We start from the raw sequence: 16821 nt of genomic DNA, 5'->3' as shown, positions 1-16821 counted from the left end.
AAGTGATTTAAGGTGTGTAGTTAGTGTTCTGAGTTTTTTTTGTGAGGAACTAAGGTTGCCAGGGTGTTTTAAGAGGTTTATTGCTTACTTGATGATTGTTAGGGTGTTCTGACCGGGTTTTAGTTATAGGGTACTATATTGTAAGGGTGTTCGGAGTGGTTTTCAGTGCATTGTTTGCATTGTGGCATCAGAGCATTCTGTGTGAATATTTCGTTGGTGGTTTTCGTTGTGCTGCTATGGTGTTCCGAGTAGTTTTCGGTTGATGTTAGACTGTTGAGAGTGGTTTTCCGTGATCTCCATCTATCTTCATGACGTCCTGCTTTTGGTTTTTAAACTGGCATAATCCTTTCAACGCATAATTCACCTTACATCATATTCACAGCGATTGACTGTTGGTGATTCTGAGCAACTGCTAATAGGTCTCTCACATCTCGGACCACTTACGGCACAGCACACTGCAGTGTGGGTGAGGGGCCTTCGTCTCCGTCCTGCCGCCCACTCCTGGTGACTCACGCACACAACACACTCACGGCTCCTGATTCTACCACACTCGCTCTCTCTCCCTCTTCAGCGCGCCCTTTCTGAACTCTTCCCACACACGCCTCCGTACTGATTAGCTACTGGACAGGATGTTCTTGAAAACGAAGGACTTCTCTTCGCCCATCCCTACAGCCTCATCTACATTCCCAGAAGACATCACCACATGTCTAGTCCGCGGTCAGGGTTTACGCTTTAGTCCGAGCAAGTTATACAATGACAGAAAATTGCCATGTGCAAACATCCCTTTAGCTCACACACTAGTGTACAGATGTAAAAAGGCGTATTTAAGCAGATTGCATATGGGTTGGGAACACCTGCTGATTTTAATAACTGCTCTGCATGCAGACTGGAGTTACAACAATGTGGTTTTACCATGGGGAAGTGGCTCCGTTATTACGGATAATTGATATGTCAGAAACGGTGTGCATTACTTCACAGGCACTCCTGGAGAACACACACAATTGCAGGGGAGAATAAACCTCATCTTTGCAATAAGCCCAAACAAACTGTGCCCAACGGAGATGGTTGTGAGGGTTGATCTTTGGGGATTGCCATGGCAACTGCTGCTGTCTTCAGCCATATTACAGGAGAGACTGTGAAAGTACATCAGTGGTGATGCTGTCTATCTTGTACAGCAAAGGAAAAAGCATCTGGGTCTCACCTTGCCATGGTAAGCGCTGCTGTTCTTGGCCACAGCGCACTGGCGGTCCACCAGGAAACAGTATCTCCTACGTTCCTCTGAAAGTGCTGTTTTGTAGCCCTCTGCAATGAAGCTGTCCAGCTCACTCTGTTTACTGCTGATGGTTTCAACGTACTGAGGAAGATAAAGGAAAGGAAAAGCAGTTAGCTACAGAACAAAACTCGTGGTTAACGCATGCAAAAAGCTTGTAAATAAATGCGTAATTTTCTCAAGAACCAAAAATTGCTGTGGAATTAATTACACACTGCAGTTCAACAAACTGGGCTGGGATTTTTTAAAGGTCCCATGGTGTACACCTTTTTGGAGTTTTATTTTGTGTGTATGTCCTTAAGAATGTATGTTTGTGGAATAAGTAACAAAAAGCATATCAATATGTTTTACAGATCCTTTTTTAGGAGCTCTGTCAAAAACAGGTTGTGAGCTTCTCTTCTGATTGGTCTGTTTTTTTCTGAGTGACGCACGACCGGGCCAATCAAAAGTAACACGTCACAATCATGTCAACGCTAGCTGGATGCAAAACAAAGGGAAGACTGAGGTAGCTCTTTCAAAACAACACAGATTTGGCTACATAAGGAGCTTAAGATCATCTTGTTGTGATGTTGAATTTAATGCAGCCTCAAATTACAAATATGATCGCATACCCGATGTTACAGTATAAATGGCAGGACCGCCCTGTCGTCTTTGTGGCACTCTGAAGCAAACTATGCATTTCTGTATGACTGTCTAACCTTCTAACAAGAATAAAATCCTTAAAGACCATTTATTGAGTCTGTCTCTTACATTTATGAGCGGTTTTTAAAATTGCCACGACAGTGTAAAACAACAAACTGATCATTTATATACAGTACATGCATTGTTGTGATTAGCTGTCCTAGTGACTAGTTGTAACGTTAGCTTGGTTGACATCTATCAACATTTCTAGCCACCTGGGGGACCATAAGCAGGCTAGGGGCTATATAAAAAAAAAAAAAACCTTAAAAAGTGAAATCTTCATGCCAATGGGACTTTTAAATCTTAAAAAAAATCTCTTTCACATACAGTAGGCATTTTTGATACAGTAATAAGAGTAATATTATGAAATATTATTACAATTTAACAATATAAATTACTTTAACTGAATTTTTAGCATCATTACTCCAGTTTTCAGTGTGGCACGATCTTTCAGAAATCATTCCAATATGCAAATGTGCTATTTGAGAAACTTATTCTTATCACTATCAATGCACAAAAAGTTTTATAACACTTTATATTTCAGTGGAAACTTTTTTAGATTCCTGAATTCTTTGATGCATATAAAAGTTGAATGAACAGCGTTTATTTAAAATGGAAATCTTTTGTTACATTTTCCTGTTTTTTTGTTTTTAAATAGTGCAATAGTAGCAATTTTTTTTTAATATCACTTTTTATACTTAAAGTAAACAATTCAAAGGAGCTTGGAAAGAAACGCGTAGGTAATGACAGGATGTTCATTTATGGGTAAACTGTCCCTTTTAAAATCCTCTCGCTTAGTACCAGCCTGTTAAACTCTTTTTTTTTTTTAGTACTGACAAGGAACTTCAAGAGAATATAGAGACTAAATAATTATAACTAATAATTGGTCGGAGTAGTACGCCTGTCCTCTACAAAAAGAATTGCGACAGTACCACAGTACTGAATGATTATCATATATTCGTGCATTATAGAGCAACAAAACGGGTGCTTTTTAGCGTTGTTTTGTCTGTGACTGTACTCCAGATTAAAACCCGAGTAGGAGTGCTATGAATATATGAATTCGCTTTAGATGTCTGCGCGATAGTTTTACTTATGAATACTAAAAGGATCTTTTCTCTAGCAGCTCTCTGCTGATTGGCCCATAATCACCTCGCCATCTCCCTCTCTCACATCCCCAGTGGGATCTCTCAGCTCCCGGAAATGTCAGAACCATTACAGAACTCATTATCTCAACACATCCAGGTGTTTTAGTGCCCTATTCCAATTTACCCACAACAGGACGAGGGGGACTCCCCGTTGCCCACTGGTATTATCGTGCATTTTGGTTATATCGTTTCGAATGAGACAAGTGATGAGAAAAGCATTATAATGAGGAAAGCGCTTCAGACGCCATCAAGAATCAATGATGGAAACTACTTCGGATTTATAGAGGGAGCGAACGCAGAGGAATAAGTCAGAGTCAGAAATCTAATGGAGCAGAAAATCTCCCACGGTCACACGGAGAAAGCCCGACTGCGTTGAAATGAAGATTGGGATGTAAATTAATGAGCTGTAAAACCAGTAGGAGCAGTTTTATAGAGATTTGATGGACTTCTATCTACTTTGGCTCCTGTAGACCGAACTCTCTCAAATGAGAGCTTGTTGAGGAGAGCACAGAACAAGACCGAGAGTCGAAACATAACCTTTGTTCACGACTCAACAACAAAACACAGGGTCCTGACTGAATTGAGCCCGTGCAGTTTGAGGTTTCAACCACAGGTTGGCGCTAGTTTTACACCGATGGTAACCGCTTTACGTTGCAGCAGAAGATTGAATTACAGACGAAGTGTTGGTTTTGGTTCATATATTTAACGTATATGCTAATTTAGTCCAAAAACTCGACGAAAGCTACTGTTACGCACTTTAAAAATGTCCGTCCTCTTCCAGAAAAACTACTTAACAAATCGTTTCCTTGTTAGGGGTTTATTCAGATTAATATCTAGCGAAACTATACCACGTGTCGCTAGCGTATCGTGTTGTGTCAAACTGTGACCTGAAAACTAAATGCTATTATATATTATTTAACAAAAACCACTGTTAAAGTACAAATCCACGTTTCAGTGGAAAATCTCATCAAATTTCATAGGGACTTTGGGACTGTATATATTTAGGTAAAAATACCCATTTAGTCATCAGTTATTATCATTAACCAACTTAAAGCAACCAAAATAATTCACATTTACTTCTAAAATTCTACACACACACACACACACACACACACACATACACACATATATATATATATATATATATATATATATATATATATATATATATATATATATATATATATATATATATATATGTATATATATGTGTGTATGTGTGTGTCAGCAAAGAGTGATAAGCACAGAGCACACAACGGGTATAACTGAAAATAAAGAGTTTTAATCTACTCAGATGACGAAATAAACAATATAAATAGAGGTAGGCAGGCAGGCAGACGGGATAATAACCACACGCAAATAAGGACGAGATCGGACACACGGAACTGAAAACACAGGACTTAAATATTCAACGGAATCACTTCATAAACAAGACACAGGTGTAAACGCTGAGACAATTAACTAAAAGTGGGTCAAACGGAACACATGGCACACGACAAAACAATAATAAAAGTCCAGAGAACGTGATAATATATATATATATATATATATATATATATATATATATATATATATATATATATATATATATATATATATATATATATATACACACACACACACACACACACACACACACACACACACACACACACACACACACACACACATATATATATATATATATATATATATATATATATATATATATATATATATATATATATACATATATATATATATATATATATATATATATATACATATATATATATACATATATATATATATATATATATATATATATATATATATACACTCATACATATACTATAAAAACTATATACATTAGGCAATTAAAAAAGCTAAGATTAAATATTTAAATAATGATGTAATAAAATTAAAATATTAACAAAACTGTACTTTACATAATGTCAATGTAGTATATTAAATAATAATTAAATACAAAATTACTACTACTACTAAATTCAGAATGAAATCTACATCATTTTACTCATTGATCTTGAATTTCATTCCACTATTTTTATTATTATTATCATAATTTTTTAATTCTGATCTGCTTATAATCAAAAACAACAAAATATTTATTTTTAAGATTAATTTGTATGGATGTAAGTGTACACACAAACACTTAAAAAGCATGAAACACTGTTCAAAACCCCTTTATACCTGGATAATGTAACATATTTCCAGTGAAACAAAAACTCAAAAAAAGCAAACGATGCATGAAAAAAGGATCATTTTTGGACTTAAAAGTTAGATTTCGTCTTGCAGGATAAATCCATCAATCAGAGTTACAAACTTGCTTTACAGTGCAGATATAGCGGAGTGTTTTCATTTCCCCTCCAGAATAAAAACACAGATACAACTCCACTATGAGTCATAGAGTACTGCAGTGTGAAAGAGACACAGTGAGGTACGACAGCACAGGAGGTGAAATGAGGAAAAGCGCAACGGAAATCCAGAACATGGCGAACGAGTGTTTGATGAAAAGATGCATTAGAGGTCATGGCAGAAGACAGGCATGACGCGGACGACAGGCGTGCTGACGGAGTGATGGATGGAGAAGGCAGGACCCTTCGTTTCAGATACGGAAGCCGTCAGACCTGCTCAATCAGCCGCTGTGAAAGATGCCACACAGGTCATGTGACTTTAGCACATACGCTCTAGTTATTAATGGAGACGGGGGAAAGAGGGGCTGAAAGGTTTACTGGTCTTACATTACAGCAACTACGATATCATTTTTTTCTTAAATCGTCAAATATAAATAATATTAATTCTAGTGCTGTCAAATGCTTAATTACGATTAATCGCATCCAAGATTAATCGCATAAGTTTTTGTTTACATATGTGTGTGCATTGTGTGTATTAATATGTATAAATAAATACATAACATATCATATATATTTATTAATTATATAAAAAAACAAAAACATTATTTTGTATTAATTGTTTGGCAGCACTAATGTGTTTTTATTTCCTGAATGACAATGATTTTCATTCAACAGGAATGCATTGAATTGATCAGTAAAAGGTATAAAATACTTCCATTTCAAATAAATGCTTATCATGAGAAAACAGTAATGTTTTACAATATTACTGTTTTTACTGTACTTCTAAATGAAATAAATGCAGCCTTGCAGGTGAGCAGAAAAGACTTCTTACTGGCCCCATGCTCCGTATCGGTGGTGTATGTGATCGGAAATAAAATGAGAAATGGTGTGCAGACCAAAGGGACAACAATGCGTTACTTTAACGTGGAGAAAACCGAAAACCTCACTAAAACCAGCAGCGTTGCATTCTGGGGAATGTCGAACCGGTCCAATCCGACGTTTATTATGACACGAGGCACATTTCTCTAACAAGTGAAACCGAAGACACATGTACCGCAGGGAAATTCCAGACACGGGTATTGTTATGCTTACGTTAGTGTCAACACTATCTTGAATTCCTCTCCACAAAACAACACCTATTCCAACAAACTGCTCATCTGAAATGAACAGCACTACACAAGCACGCAAACATCTACAGTGCTGCGTTTCTGAACAGCGTTACGGTACTAAAGCCGCAGTTCACCTCAAACACATTCTTTATCATGCAGTGCCATGATGTTTATCGAAAGTACCACGGTATTACCGCAGAATGTTTTCAAAATACTATAGTTCTTGCAGAATCTGATTGAACAGGAAAAGACAGAAACCTGTTTGCTGACGACATTTCAAAAGAAAAATCCATGCACAGCATGCACATCATTGGTTGCATTGAATATACTGCATGTTTATTACGAATTTTCGGTATGTGTGGGTTTTATATTATATAATCGTGCCAGGAAAAGCAGTAACATGTCATGAATCGATCAAAAAAAGGCCTTTTTAGCCTTTTAAAGCCGACTGTATCGTATTCGATATGCAAAACTCTAAGGACTGCGAATCAAGTTAGCTATTTATTTGTTATACATGAGTCACATTTAAGAATTGCGTCTCTGAAATGGGCTGGTTTTCAAAACCGTCACCCTCAAATAACACACTTGATTCAACTCGTCAGCTCATTAGAGACTTAAAGACCGAAAATGGATCGGAAAAAATAAAGAGTTGTGAGAAAATACAATGCGCGTCAGGTCTGTGTCGCGTTCAGCAGCGTTGGCTCTTAAAAGCAGCCAAAATAACCTAACAACCCAGCTGCTGTGATGTCTGTTCGTCAAAGAACACGCAAAAAAAAGCAGTAGTCAATACAGTTTGCAGCTTTAAGGATTTATCTATATTTCATTTAGAATTTAGTGTTGATAAATGTTGCCATTTTCTGCTTATTTCCTTCCTAACTACCTTATTGTAATTAGAAATTAAATTAGAATTTACCTTCATAGCTGTAATGGTGAATGGCTATAGTCATTTGTTAAATATCGGTTATGTAATATCATGAAATGATGGTAAAATTGTTACACAATTATTTTAGACATTATTATTTTAGATCAGTAGTGTTACCTTCAGTCATAAAAAGATGACATTAAACAAATATTAAAAATATAACATCTTAATTATTTAAAGATAGAAGGTTAAATTATTGCAATATAAAATGTGCAAATAATATATTTGTTTTTAAATCGATTGACAGCACTAATTTTAGAATTAAAATTGGCACCATTTAGGTTGTCTTTTTGATTTGAAATCCGAATTGCATAAAATATATAAGAATAACTTAAGTATTATTAGTAATATTTCAAGATGAACACCTACTGAAACTAAAAAAAAATCAGGTTAAAATATCAAATATGACTTGTATATGAGTTTAGAATAACATTTCAAATGTACCGCAGTGCATTATATGTTCTGTCATAAAAATATCAGCAACTGCACAAAATATTATGAAAATGTAATTTCAGATTAGGCCTCTGAATGAAACTCAGTTTCACATTCTTCCATTTTATATTTTATGAGCCATGAAATTTGCCGGAAGGATAGAGAGGCCTCCAAATGTTGACTTGGGGTTCGAGAAAAGTGGGTTTTGTAGTCCAGATCATTGTGCAATGCAACATTTCCATATGTCAACAGTTCATACCACTGAACTTATACATTTACCATGAACAAAATCTTTTGTAGTGCTTTGGCATTTTCATTTATCGATTTACTGAGAGGTGGCAAACATTATCGAAGTGTCCTGCGAATATTCAAATGAAGAACAGTTAATTTTATTCAGGAAAGAAATACATTTTCAGTGCCGTCAAACGATTAATAGACCGTTTTCACAAGACTGTGATGACGGTCGTCATCATGACAAAGTTTTTATATATATGTGTGTGTGTGTGTATGTATGTATATATATATATATATATATATATATATATATATAATAATATATAAATAATAGCATAACCCCACTGCCAATTTGTTTCTCTCATCAGGTTTTTAGAAATGCAAAAAAAATAATAATAATAATAATAATAATAATAATAATAATAATAATAATAATAAATAAATGTGGTACTGTCTCAATCACTGTTTTTTTTTATGTCAACCCAACTATGACGACTTTCGCTACTGAGAAATATATATATTTTTATTATTATTACTTATTATTCTTTATTACTTATTTTCTTAAATATATGCATGCATGCGTGTTGTAATAGTTTCAAGTTACTAAAAATAATGTACAATTTTTTAACAGGCAGTCACTTCTTAAATCACCCGGCGCTCGCAGAGTTGTTTGGACACCGGGAAGCGGCGTCCGTCTATGTCTGAAGCACAAAGCCTTCTCAAACTTAAACGCTTCCCGCTGCGTCCCCCGCTGCGTCCGCCCGATATAGCCGCGGCTCATCTAGTTCCTCTGACATCAGCAGTCCTGCCGCTTCCCCCTCTCCGGGCCCGCGCTCCCGGGATAAGTCTCGCGCCGGAGTCGCGTGCGCTAACAGCGCGTGCGAGTGTTCTTCTGTAGATACTCTAATTGCTTTCCCCGAACTCGCCGAGGAGTGCGCGGCGTTCAAAAGCGCGACATGTCTGTTAACGCGCGATATCACAGCGAGCGCCGACGCCACAGACCTCCGCCGAATCCCGCGTCCCTCCCGCCGCACCTCGGACCACTCTACCGAACTGAATAATTAGCTAATTAGCATGTTCAGAGGGACCTCGGCGACTAATTATTTCAGCAGCAACAGGAAGAGGGAAAAGAAGAAGAGGGGACGGAGGTGCAGCGGAGACGAGGGCGATAAAAAAACAAAAACGGAGTGCATAAACGGTCCTCTGAACAACGTGCTCAGACAAGCTAGTCAACTCGCGCGTGTTCGTGGAGCTTTTTTCAATGAATCGCAATCCGTCGACCTCCGCTCTCGAGCGATAACGGCGTGATTTATGGTAATACGGAGATGAAGTATATGAATTTATGTGCGCGCGCGCGCACTCAGACTTTGCTTTATAGGACCCCGGGGTTTGCGACTAAATCAGTTGACTTTTCTGGCTCTCGCTCAAGGCCACATTTACAAGCTGTGAGGGGGAAATGAAAGGTGCGCTGCTTTTTTAAACGGAAACAGGCACCGAGAATCGATATTTTACAGAATAACTTATATTATATATTTTTTTAAATGCGTGATTGTACAGCATTTGATTGAATGGGCTGTGTTCAGGGTCGCTGAATGCACACAGACACACACACACCGTGACCAAACATTATATATTAATGTGGTGAGTGACTTTGTTGCTTGGCAACTGTAGGCTCTGAAACAAACTCTTAGCAAGCATTAATATTAATACATCAAACTATTAATTGAACATCTGTTTCTGTTTTCTTTTATTAAAGCTAATCCGTAGCGTGTTGCAGTGATTTTACCAAGGGTAAACGTGTTCTTAAACTTGACACTTACTGCTTCATTCACGAAACGGGTATTATGACTGGATGAGACACATCAGGCAAGTAAACTAAATGATGTAAAACAGCTGATAGATAGGGGTTGGTTTTGTTGATGCTCAGCAAATCTGTATTTAATTGATAAAAACTGTAATACTGTAAAAACAATATTGTTAAATATTACTATTACTAAAATAACTAAAATTCATATATTTTAAAACGTAATTTAATCTTGTGATGCAAAGCAATTTTTTTTAAGCATCCTTAAGTCTTCAGTGTCACATGATCCTTTAAAAATAATGATTTGCTGCCCAATAAACATTGTCAGTGTTGAAAATGGCATGCATTCAAGACCTGATGAATAGAAAGTTGAAAAAAAAAAACTAACTTTTATATCATTATTAATGTCTTTAATGTCACTTTCAATCTATTTAATGCAATCTTGTTGAGTAAAATATTAATTTACTTTCAAAAAATAAAAAAATATTAAGTACCCCAAACTTTTGAATGGTAATCATGTGACACTGAATTGCGAGTATAAGAATTTTTGCCACAATTTAATGAACATCTTAACTCTATCATGTAAAACATCCTTTAATATCCAAAAAACAAAAAGCGAAAAAAATCGCTGCATGCAAGTCATGGCCTCTTTTGATAAATCACAACACTCAAAATATTTATGGATGTCTGAGGCGAGTGAAGCTCGGCTCAACCTGAGCTCACAATCTGCAGGGCATCCGGCAGTAGATGGGTACATTTACTGTATAAACTCTCGACCCAAATCTCAAACCACCCGACAGCATTCAGTGACGGATACCTGCTCCTACACGCTCACGGCCTCAGGGAGGAATCCAGCCGCACACTCAGGGTTATCATTATTAGCTTTAGCTAGGAATACAGAAAATTACCTGCCGTGAAGTCTTTTGTATACAGTTTCTAATGAATACCGCCTATTCCTATTCTGCAAATGTATTTATATGAGAAAATGCAAGCTTGATAAATAAAAGACTTGCCTTGCCATATTCTGCAATAAACAAAATACATTGCTTCTATATACATAATCAACATCTTTAGATAGTTATATATTATTTTTATTATATAATACGCAGTGCTTCGTGGAACTGTAGTCCTTCCCCTCATTAAATGCTATTAAGTGCGGCCCTCTACTGATTTTTTTGCTCGTTGCGATTCACATTGCTGGTTGGTTCATGGCTTTTTAATGAAGTCTTTTTAAAAAAAAAATATTCTGGAAAACTAACCCGGAACCGCGGCGGCTGAAAAAGAGGACAGTTGCTAAACCAACCCTGAAAATGAATAACAATTACGGTAAAACTACGACTTTCGGATTACATTTAGTTTTAATGTAAATGGCTAAAACACACTGGCAGAGCTAGGTTTTAAAGAAGCGCGAGCCCATCAGAGACACCATGGCTCCATAATGGGGTCAGGAGGGCCGTTCTTTCACACCTAGCAGAGCGAGTAAGCTTTCCGAGAGCGCATGCACTTTGCTTATTGATCTATGCCTGGTCTCCGCGACCCCGCTGTCACGGTGTAAGACTCCTCTCAGCAGGCCGGCATTCACACACCGCAATTAATACGGCGGGTTGGGGTCCACTTGCGCAGTTTACACAGGGTTGAAAGTCAGTAAAAAACAAGCGTGATGTTTGCGTGTGTGTGTGTGTGTGTGTGTACAGAGCAGCCTCTTAGCTGATATGCCGCAGCGCCGTTTGTATACACACCTACGGCTTTCGCCCACCCATTGTGTTCTCTCTGCCACGAGAGGCTCGCAGCACTTCTTACATTCAGACGCCGTTAAAATCATCCCAGCATTAACATGATGTAGGTGGTCTCGCTGAACCAGTGCCTATCCATCCACCTCCGTCCCTTTCAAAGGCCTCGGAGGAGCCCACAGTGACACGCTAGCTGTGTTTCGCGGCCCGCGGTGGCGGTGGCGTGGGGGCTCACCTGCAACTCCTTCTCGCCGTACTTGGAGGGGTTCTTGCTGCCCTGGCTCTTCCTCCGCAGTTTCTTCAGCTCGCCCTGGCATTTCTCCAGACTTTCTCCTTTGCTTTTGTGCTCCATCTGGTACTTCTTAAGAGCCGCCTTCAGGAGGAAAAACACAGGGACATTGTTGGTAAATGCAGAAATCATCAGACTGCAGCTACCGCTCTAAGAAAGACACGGGAGTCAAAGCCCACTAGACAGAAGTCAAGTTCTGAAACGCTCGCTGTCTGCTGTCTACTGCCCTGCTCGGAGTAGTCTAAAACAGGAACTTACTTAATGGTCACTAGTGTGCAGTACACAGATAACACTCAGGATTCAATATAAAGATAATATATACTATATTGCAATACAGTTATTATGATTACAATTATTATTATTATTAATACTAATTATATGACTATGAATACATAAATAGTAATAATCACAATATACTTGCTATAATGATAACCGTTATAATTACTATTCTTATCATTAATAATAATAATATTATTAATTAGTGCTGTGAAATAATTATTCATCGATAATTGCTTCCATAATGCAATAACGTATGCAGTATATGAATACACACAAGTATATATTTTGAAAATATTTTATACATACTAAATATAGGCAGCACATAAGCAAAAACTTGTGCTAAATCGCAAACAATCGTTTGACAGCACTATATATATATACCAATACCAATATAGTTACTATAATAATTACAACTATGTATGTGTGTGTGATTTTTATCAGCACAGTCCTACAGACTTTCTTCACTCACAAGTGAATCTGACAATTAACTATTATTATTGTTGCATTATTATTGTTGCATTAGTAGAATATAAATACTTTCATTACTAAATGAACTGATTTCGTAACTCAGATTCACTTTTGAGTGAAGTAGTCCTTACTAATAACAGAAAAAAAATCATCATCATCAACAATGATGACAACTACTAAAACTAATATTACACCGATACCAGTTTTATCAGTATTTTTCAGTGTTGATAAAATGCTGTACGAGTACCTTCAGAATCCTACTTTTCACAATCAATACATAAATATTCTAATATAAATGACTTGACGTGGCACCTTAATGACACCACGCTCATGGTTTGAGATGCTGGAAAAAGTTAGATGTGACGTGACAGCAGTATGCCAGGTACATACTGCATATAAACTGAGCATCAAACCTCAGTCTCGCACATCTGATTCATCTGTTCAGTAATCATCCAGTAAAGTGACTAAAGTGCACATTCTCAGTTCTGGGGCTGTCTTCTTGAAGACGGACACTTGCGATGCTGCCTTACAATTTAGCCAGAACATCTGAGAAAGCAACACAGCTCTGCCAGCAACTGTTAAGAACAGTCTTTAAGTCAGGCTCCCCTCATGATTCCTTCAATCGCGGTCTGGCCATGCGTTTCACTGAGGTCTGGAGCAGAGCTAAAGGTCTGGGGTTTCGGGGCAGAGCGTTCTGATGTCTGCAGAAGAAAGCGGCAAAGGTCTCCTCTCCCAACCGCACCATACATGGCTCACGGCCAAATTCTGGAGGCTGATACACTTGGCTGAGAATTTCTAGATATATGAATCTTCGCACATCCTACACAAGGTACGCCGAGAGAATGATCTCTAGACTACACGTCTATAAATAGTTTGGCAGCTCGACCAGATTCTTGCGCAGCAGGAAAGTGTCTACAAAGACAGCGTTACATGCGAGTGATGGAGCAATCACTCAATCTTCGGCGGGAGAACGGAAGATTCTGCTTCGACAGCCACGATCCCCCTTTCTCACCATATGAATGATTTACAAGGCATTACAGGAATAAATAAAAATCTGGTCTGACGGATCATGATTTCTCCAGGAATTTAAGAGATGGAGCGTGTGGCTGGTTAACTTCAGCTGACGTAAATACGCATTTGAAGCATTTCCTTCAGATTAACTAGTACCAAATAAAATCATAACTGTACTTTACTGTGCTTATGAAATTGTTCTATTACGGCAGAGGCACAAAACGGATATCATAAGAGTCATCCAGAACTAAATAGAGATCTCACGATGATCTCCGGAGAAGACTCGACGTGTTGCACAGAATGTGCGGACTGAAAAAAAAAAAAAAAAAAAAAGTGTTTGGTTTCCAAGGGGAACGACCGCAGACCGCTCTCTCCAGCGCTGAATAAGGCAAGACAGCAAGGCTTTAATTTTATCTGAATACAATGTGATGACAAGCGACGCCCAATCCCAGTCGCCCAAACCCCCCCCAATGAACTGCTCTACACAGATCCTCTCCAACCCACTCACAGTCTAAAGATATCTCTCTCAGCACTGCTCCAAACATACTTTAATCTGCCGCAAATTGTGTACTTTCATTTGTTGAAAATAGTGGAAACGGGAGCGATGGGAAAACATAGCCGTTGCTATACAAGAAAACAAGACGCATTTCTACAAGATCTATGGGAGTGTTTGGAATGGCATACCGACTAGTAAGAACGAAGTCTGCAGTATATATAGTGTGCAGTGAACTGTGTTTATTTTTCTTTTCTGTAGCTCCAATAGTTGTGTGTTTGAATCAAGCGAACACATGCACTGATAAGTTGCTTTGCATATATGCCAAATCCATAAATGTAAATTGTTTGCAAATAATCTGTTACATTTGCCAAAATGTGGAGCATGTAACCAAAGCAGAGTCAGGAATGTCATCCAGATTTTTTTTTTTTTTTTTTTTTTTTTATTCTTGGCTCACTTTTTCATCAGACCGCCAAGTAGTAAGACAAAATGCAACTCAAAAAATTGCTAAATATCCACATTTACACTACAAAAGTTTGGCATGAGTAAGATTTTATATTTATTTAAAGAGATTAATATTGTTATTCAGCAAGGACACATTTAATTGCTCAAAAGTGACAGAAATTATTAAGCAACCGTTTGCAATGTTAATAATAAGAAATATTTAATTCGGCATACCAGAATGATTTGTGAAGGATCATGTGACACTGAAGATGCTGAAAATTCAGCTTTGTGTCACAGGAATAAATTACATTTTAAAAAATCCTAACAGAAAATAGTTATTTTAAATTGCAATAATGTTTATATTTTGTACTGAACATAAGAGACTTTTGGGTAATTTCATTCCGACTATAATTTGAATTGTAAAGTCAGTTTAAAATGCCATTCACAAGCCACTTTGCTTTCATAATCTCATGCATTTTCAAGTGAAATGGGAAACATATTCACTGGAAAACCCAAACGGATTATGGAGAGTGTGTGCGCGGTGAGTGTCTGTGTCGGTTGCTCCTAAAGAGAAATGTGTATTACTAAAGTAGAGGAGAAGCACTTCTGTCAGTCTGTTAAGTTATCAGAAGGAGTGGGATGTGCTGTGGACTCACAGTCAGGTATCTCGCGTCCAATTCCACCTTCTTCTCCAGCTCCGACAGCAGCTCGTTGTGGAAGCATTTCAACTGCAGCAAAAAGCAAAAAGCAAAATGCAAAAACAATAAAAATGTAAATTGGCTTTCTAAAAACCCAGATGTGTGCAGATTATACAACATACCCAGAAACGTTATGTGTTCGATGTACTATCGACATAATTTTTAGTATAATGTTGGGGACAGAAAATTAGACATCCCTCAATGTTTACAGTAACAACTCCGCATTCCAGAGGGTTTTACATGAGGAACGTCAAGGTTGTGTATTTACTGCGGTTACAGTGGGGTGCAGTATGTAATGTTGACAGCTATACTGCAGTCCAAACTGAAAATACCGGAGAGAGTTGTTTTTCCCACCCCCTCCTCTTCGATACTCATGCAGGTTGCCAGATTGAAGACGAGCAACAGAAACGAGTTAAACTGACAATGGAAGGGACCGATTTTAATTTGCTTCAGGTCAGATAAATTTTCAGATGGACGCTGAGGATTTTTAGATCACGTAGGATCTGCAATGCCTGACCAGTTTGTTTGGATATGCTGGATTTTACACCACCTGGCAATAGTTGAAAAACTATTGCGTATAATGGCGGATGCACAAAACAAAAAACTCATGACAATAACTGGCTGTAGCATTGTTTTCCAGAGAAAACTTGTTTCATAAACACCTGTAAATATATTACTCTATTTCCATGCTTTGATACGGTCAAAAGATATTACAAACTTGTGTAAATCCTCTTTGTTATGCAATTCCTATGCGTGAAGCTTGGTACACGTAAACTGTGATTTACATTAAAATTCACTGGATTTAACTCTTATCGAACCTGCCAAGATTTTTTTTAATTCTAAACTAATATATGCAAAACGGATACTTTAAGGATGCAAAATGGATGGCAGTCAAAAAAAAAAAAAAAAAAAAGTACAGACCATTTCCTCTAACTGCACTTGAATCTGTCGGTGGACCTCTGCCATCTGGAAAAGCACGTCCCCTGCGGAGAAGAGGGACAGACGTCAGTTTAAGAGGACAACAGGAAATGGACTCATAATCATGTGATTCAAGTGAGAACAAATGTTGAGAGGTTAAAGAGACAGTTAGATCGAGTTAAGGGAAGAAAAGTAGGCCAGAAAGAAAGAAAGAGAGGGAGAGAGGCGAGATAAATCCCAACGTGCATTACAACCATGCCATCGTACACACACACACACACACCACAGACGGGCAAACATAGGGACAATGACACGGTCAAAGACGTTAAACACTGAGACACAGAAATTAACAACAGGGTGAAAGGGTGAAGAACAAAGACAGAAACCCAAAATATAGAGCATGTCAAAACAGGGTTTCAAAATCTCAGTGTAATAAAGGAACAATTCGCAGAAAAATGGGAATTCTGTCCTTTTTACTCACCATATGCTGTTATTTTTCTGTGGAAAGATATCATGTAACTTCTGAAGGCTTTTATGGGG

The 16821-nt window shown here is 37.7% G+C and overlaps 1 protein-coding gene across 10 annotated transcripts in view; it reads right to left on the bottom strand.

Moving 5' to 3' along the window:
• The window catches only part of baiap2a (BAR/IMD domain containing adaptor protein 2a), a 69489-nt gene that overhangs the window by 12397 nt on the left and 40271 nt on the right, over nucleotides 1–16821 (bottom strand). For all 10 annotated transcript variants that reach the window (XR_006250506.1, XM_043235702.1, XM_043235706.1 and 7 more), the window contains exons 4-7: nucleotides 16285–16346; nucleotides 15322–15393; nucleotides 11917–12054; nucleotides 1202–1354 (exon numbers count right to left, since the gene is read on the bottom strand). Coding sequence is in view for 9 of the 10 variants with exons in the window: in XM_043235702.1 (XP_043091637.1) it covers nucleotides 1202–1354; nucleotides 11917–12054; nucleotides 15322–15393; nucleotides 16285–16346 (425 nt within the window). In the remaining variant the exon portion in view is untranslated. The remainder of the gene's footprint in view (nucleotides 1–1201; nucleotides 1355–11916; nucleotides 12055–15321; nucleotides 15394–16284; nucleotides 16347–16821) is intronic.

This window comes from Puntigrus tetrazona, chromosome 3 (genome assembly GCF_018831695.1).
Source record: "Puntigrus tetrazona isolate hp1 chromosome 3, ASM1883169v1, whole genome shotgun sequence".
NCBI classification, from domain to species: Eukaryota; Metazoa; Chordata; class Actinopteri; order Cypriniformes; family Cyprinidae; genus Puntigrus; species Puntigrus tetrazona.
Note: the sequence above shows the minus strand (reverse complement) of the source record. Positions and strands in the feature narration are given on the sequence as shown.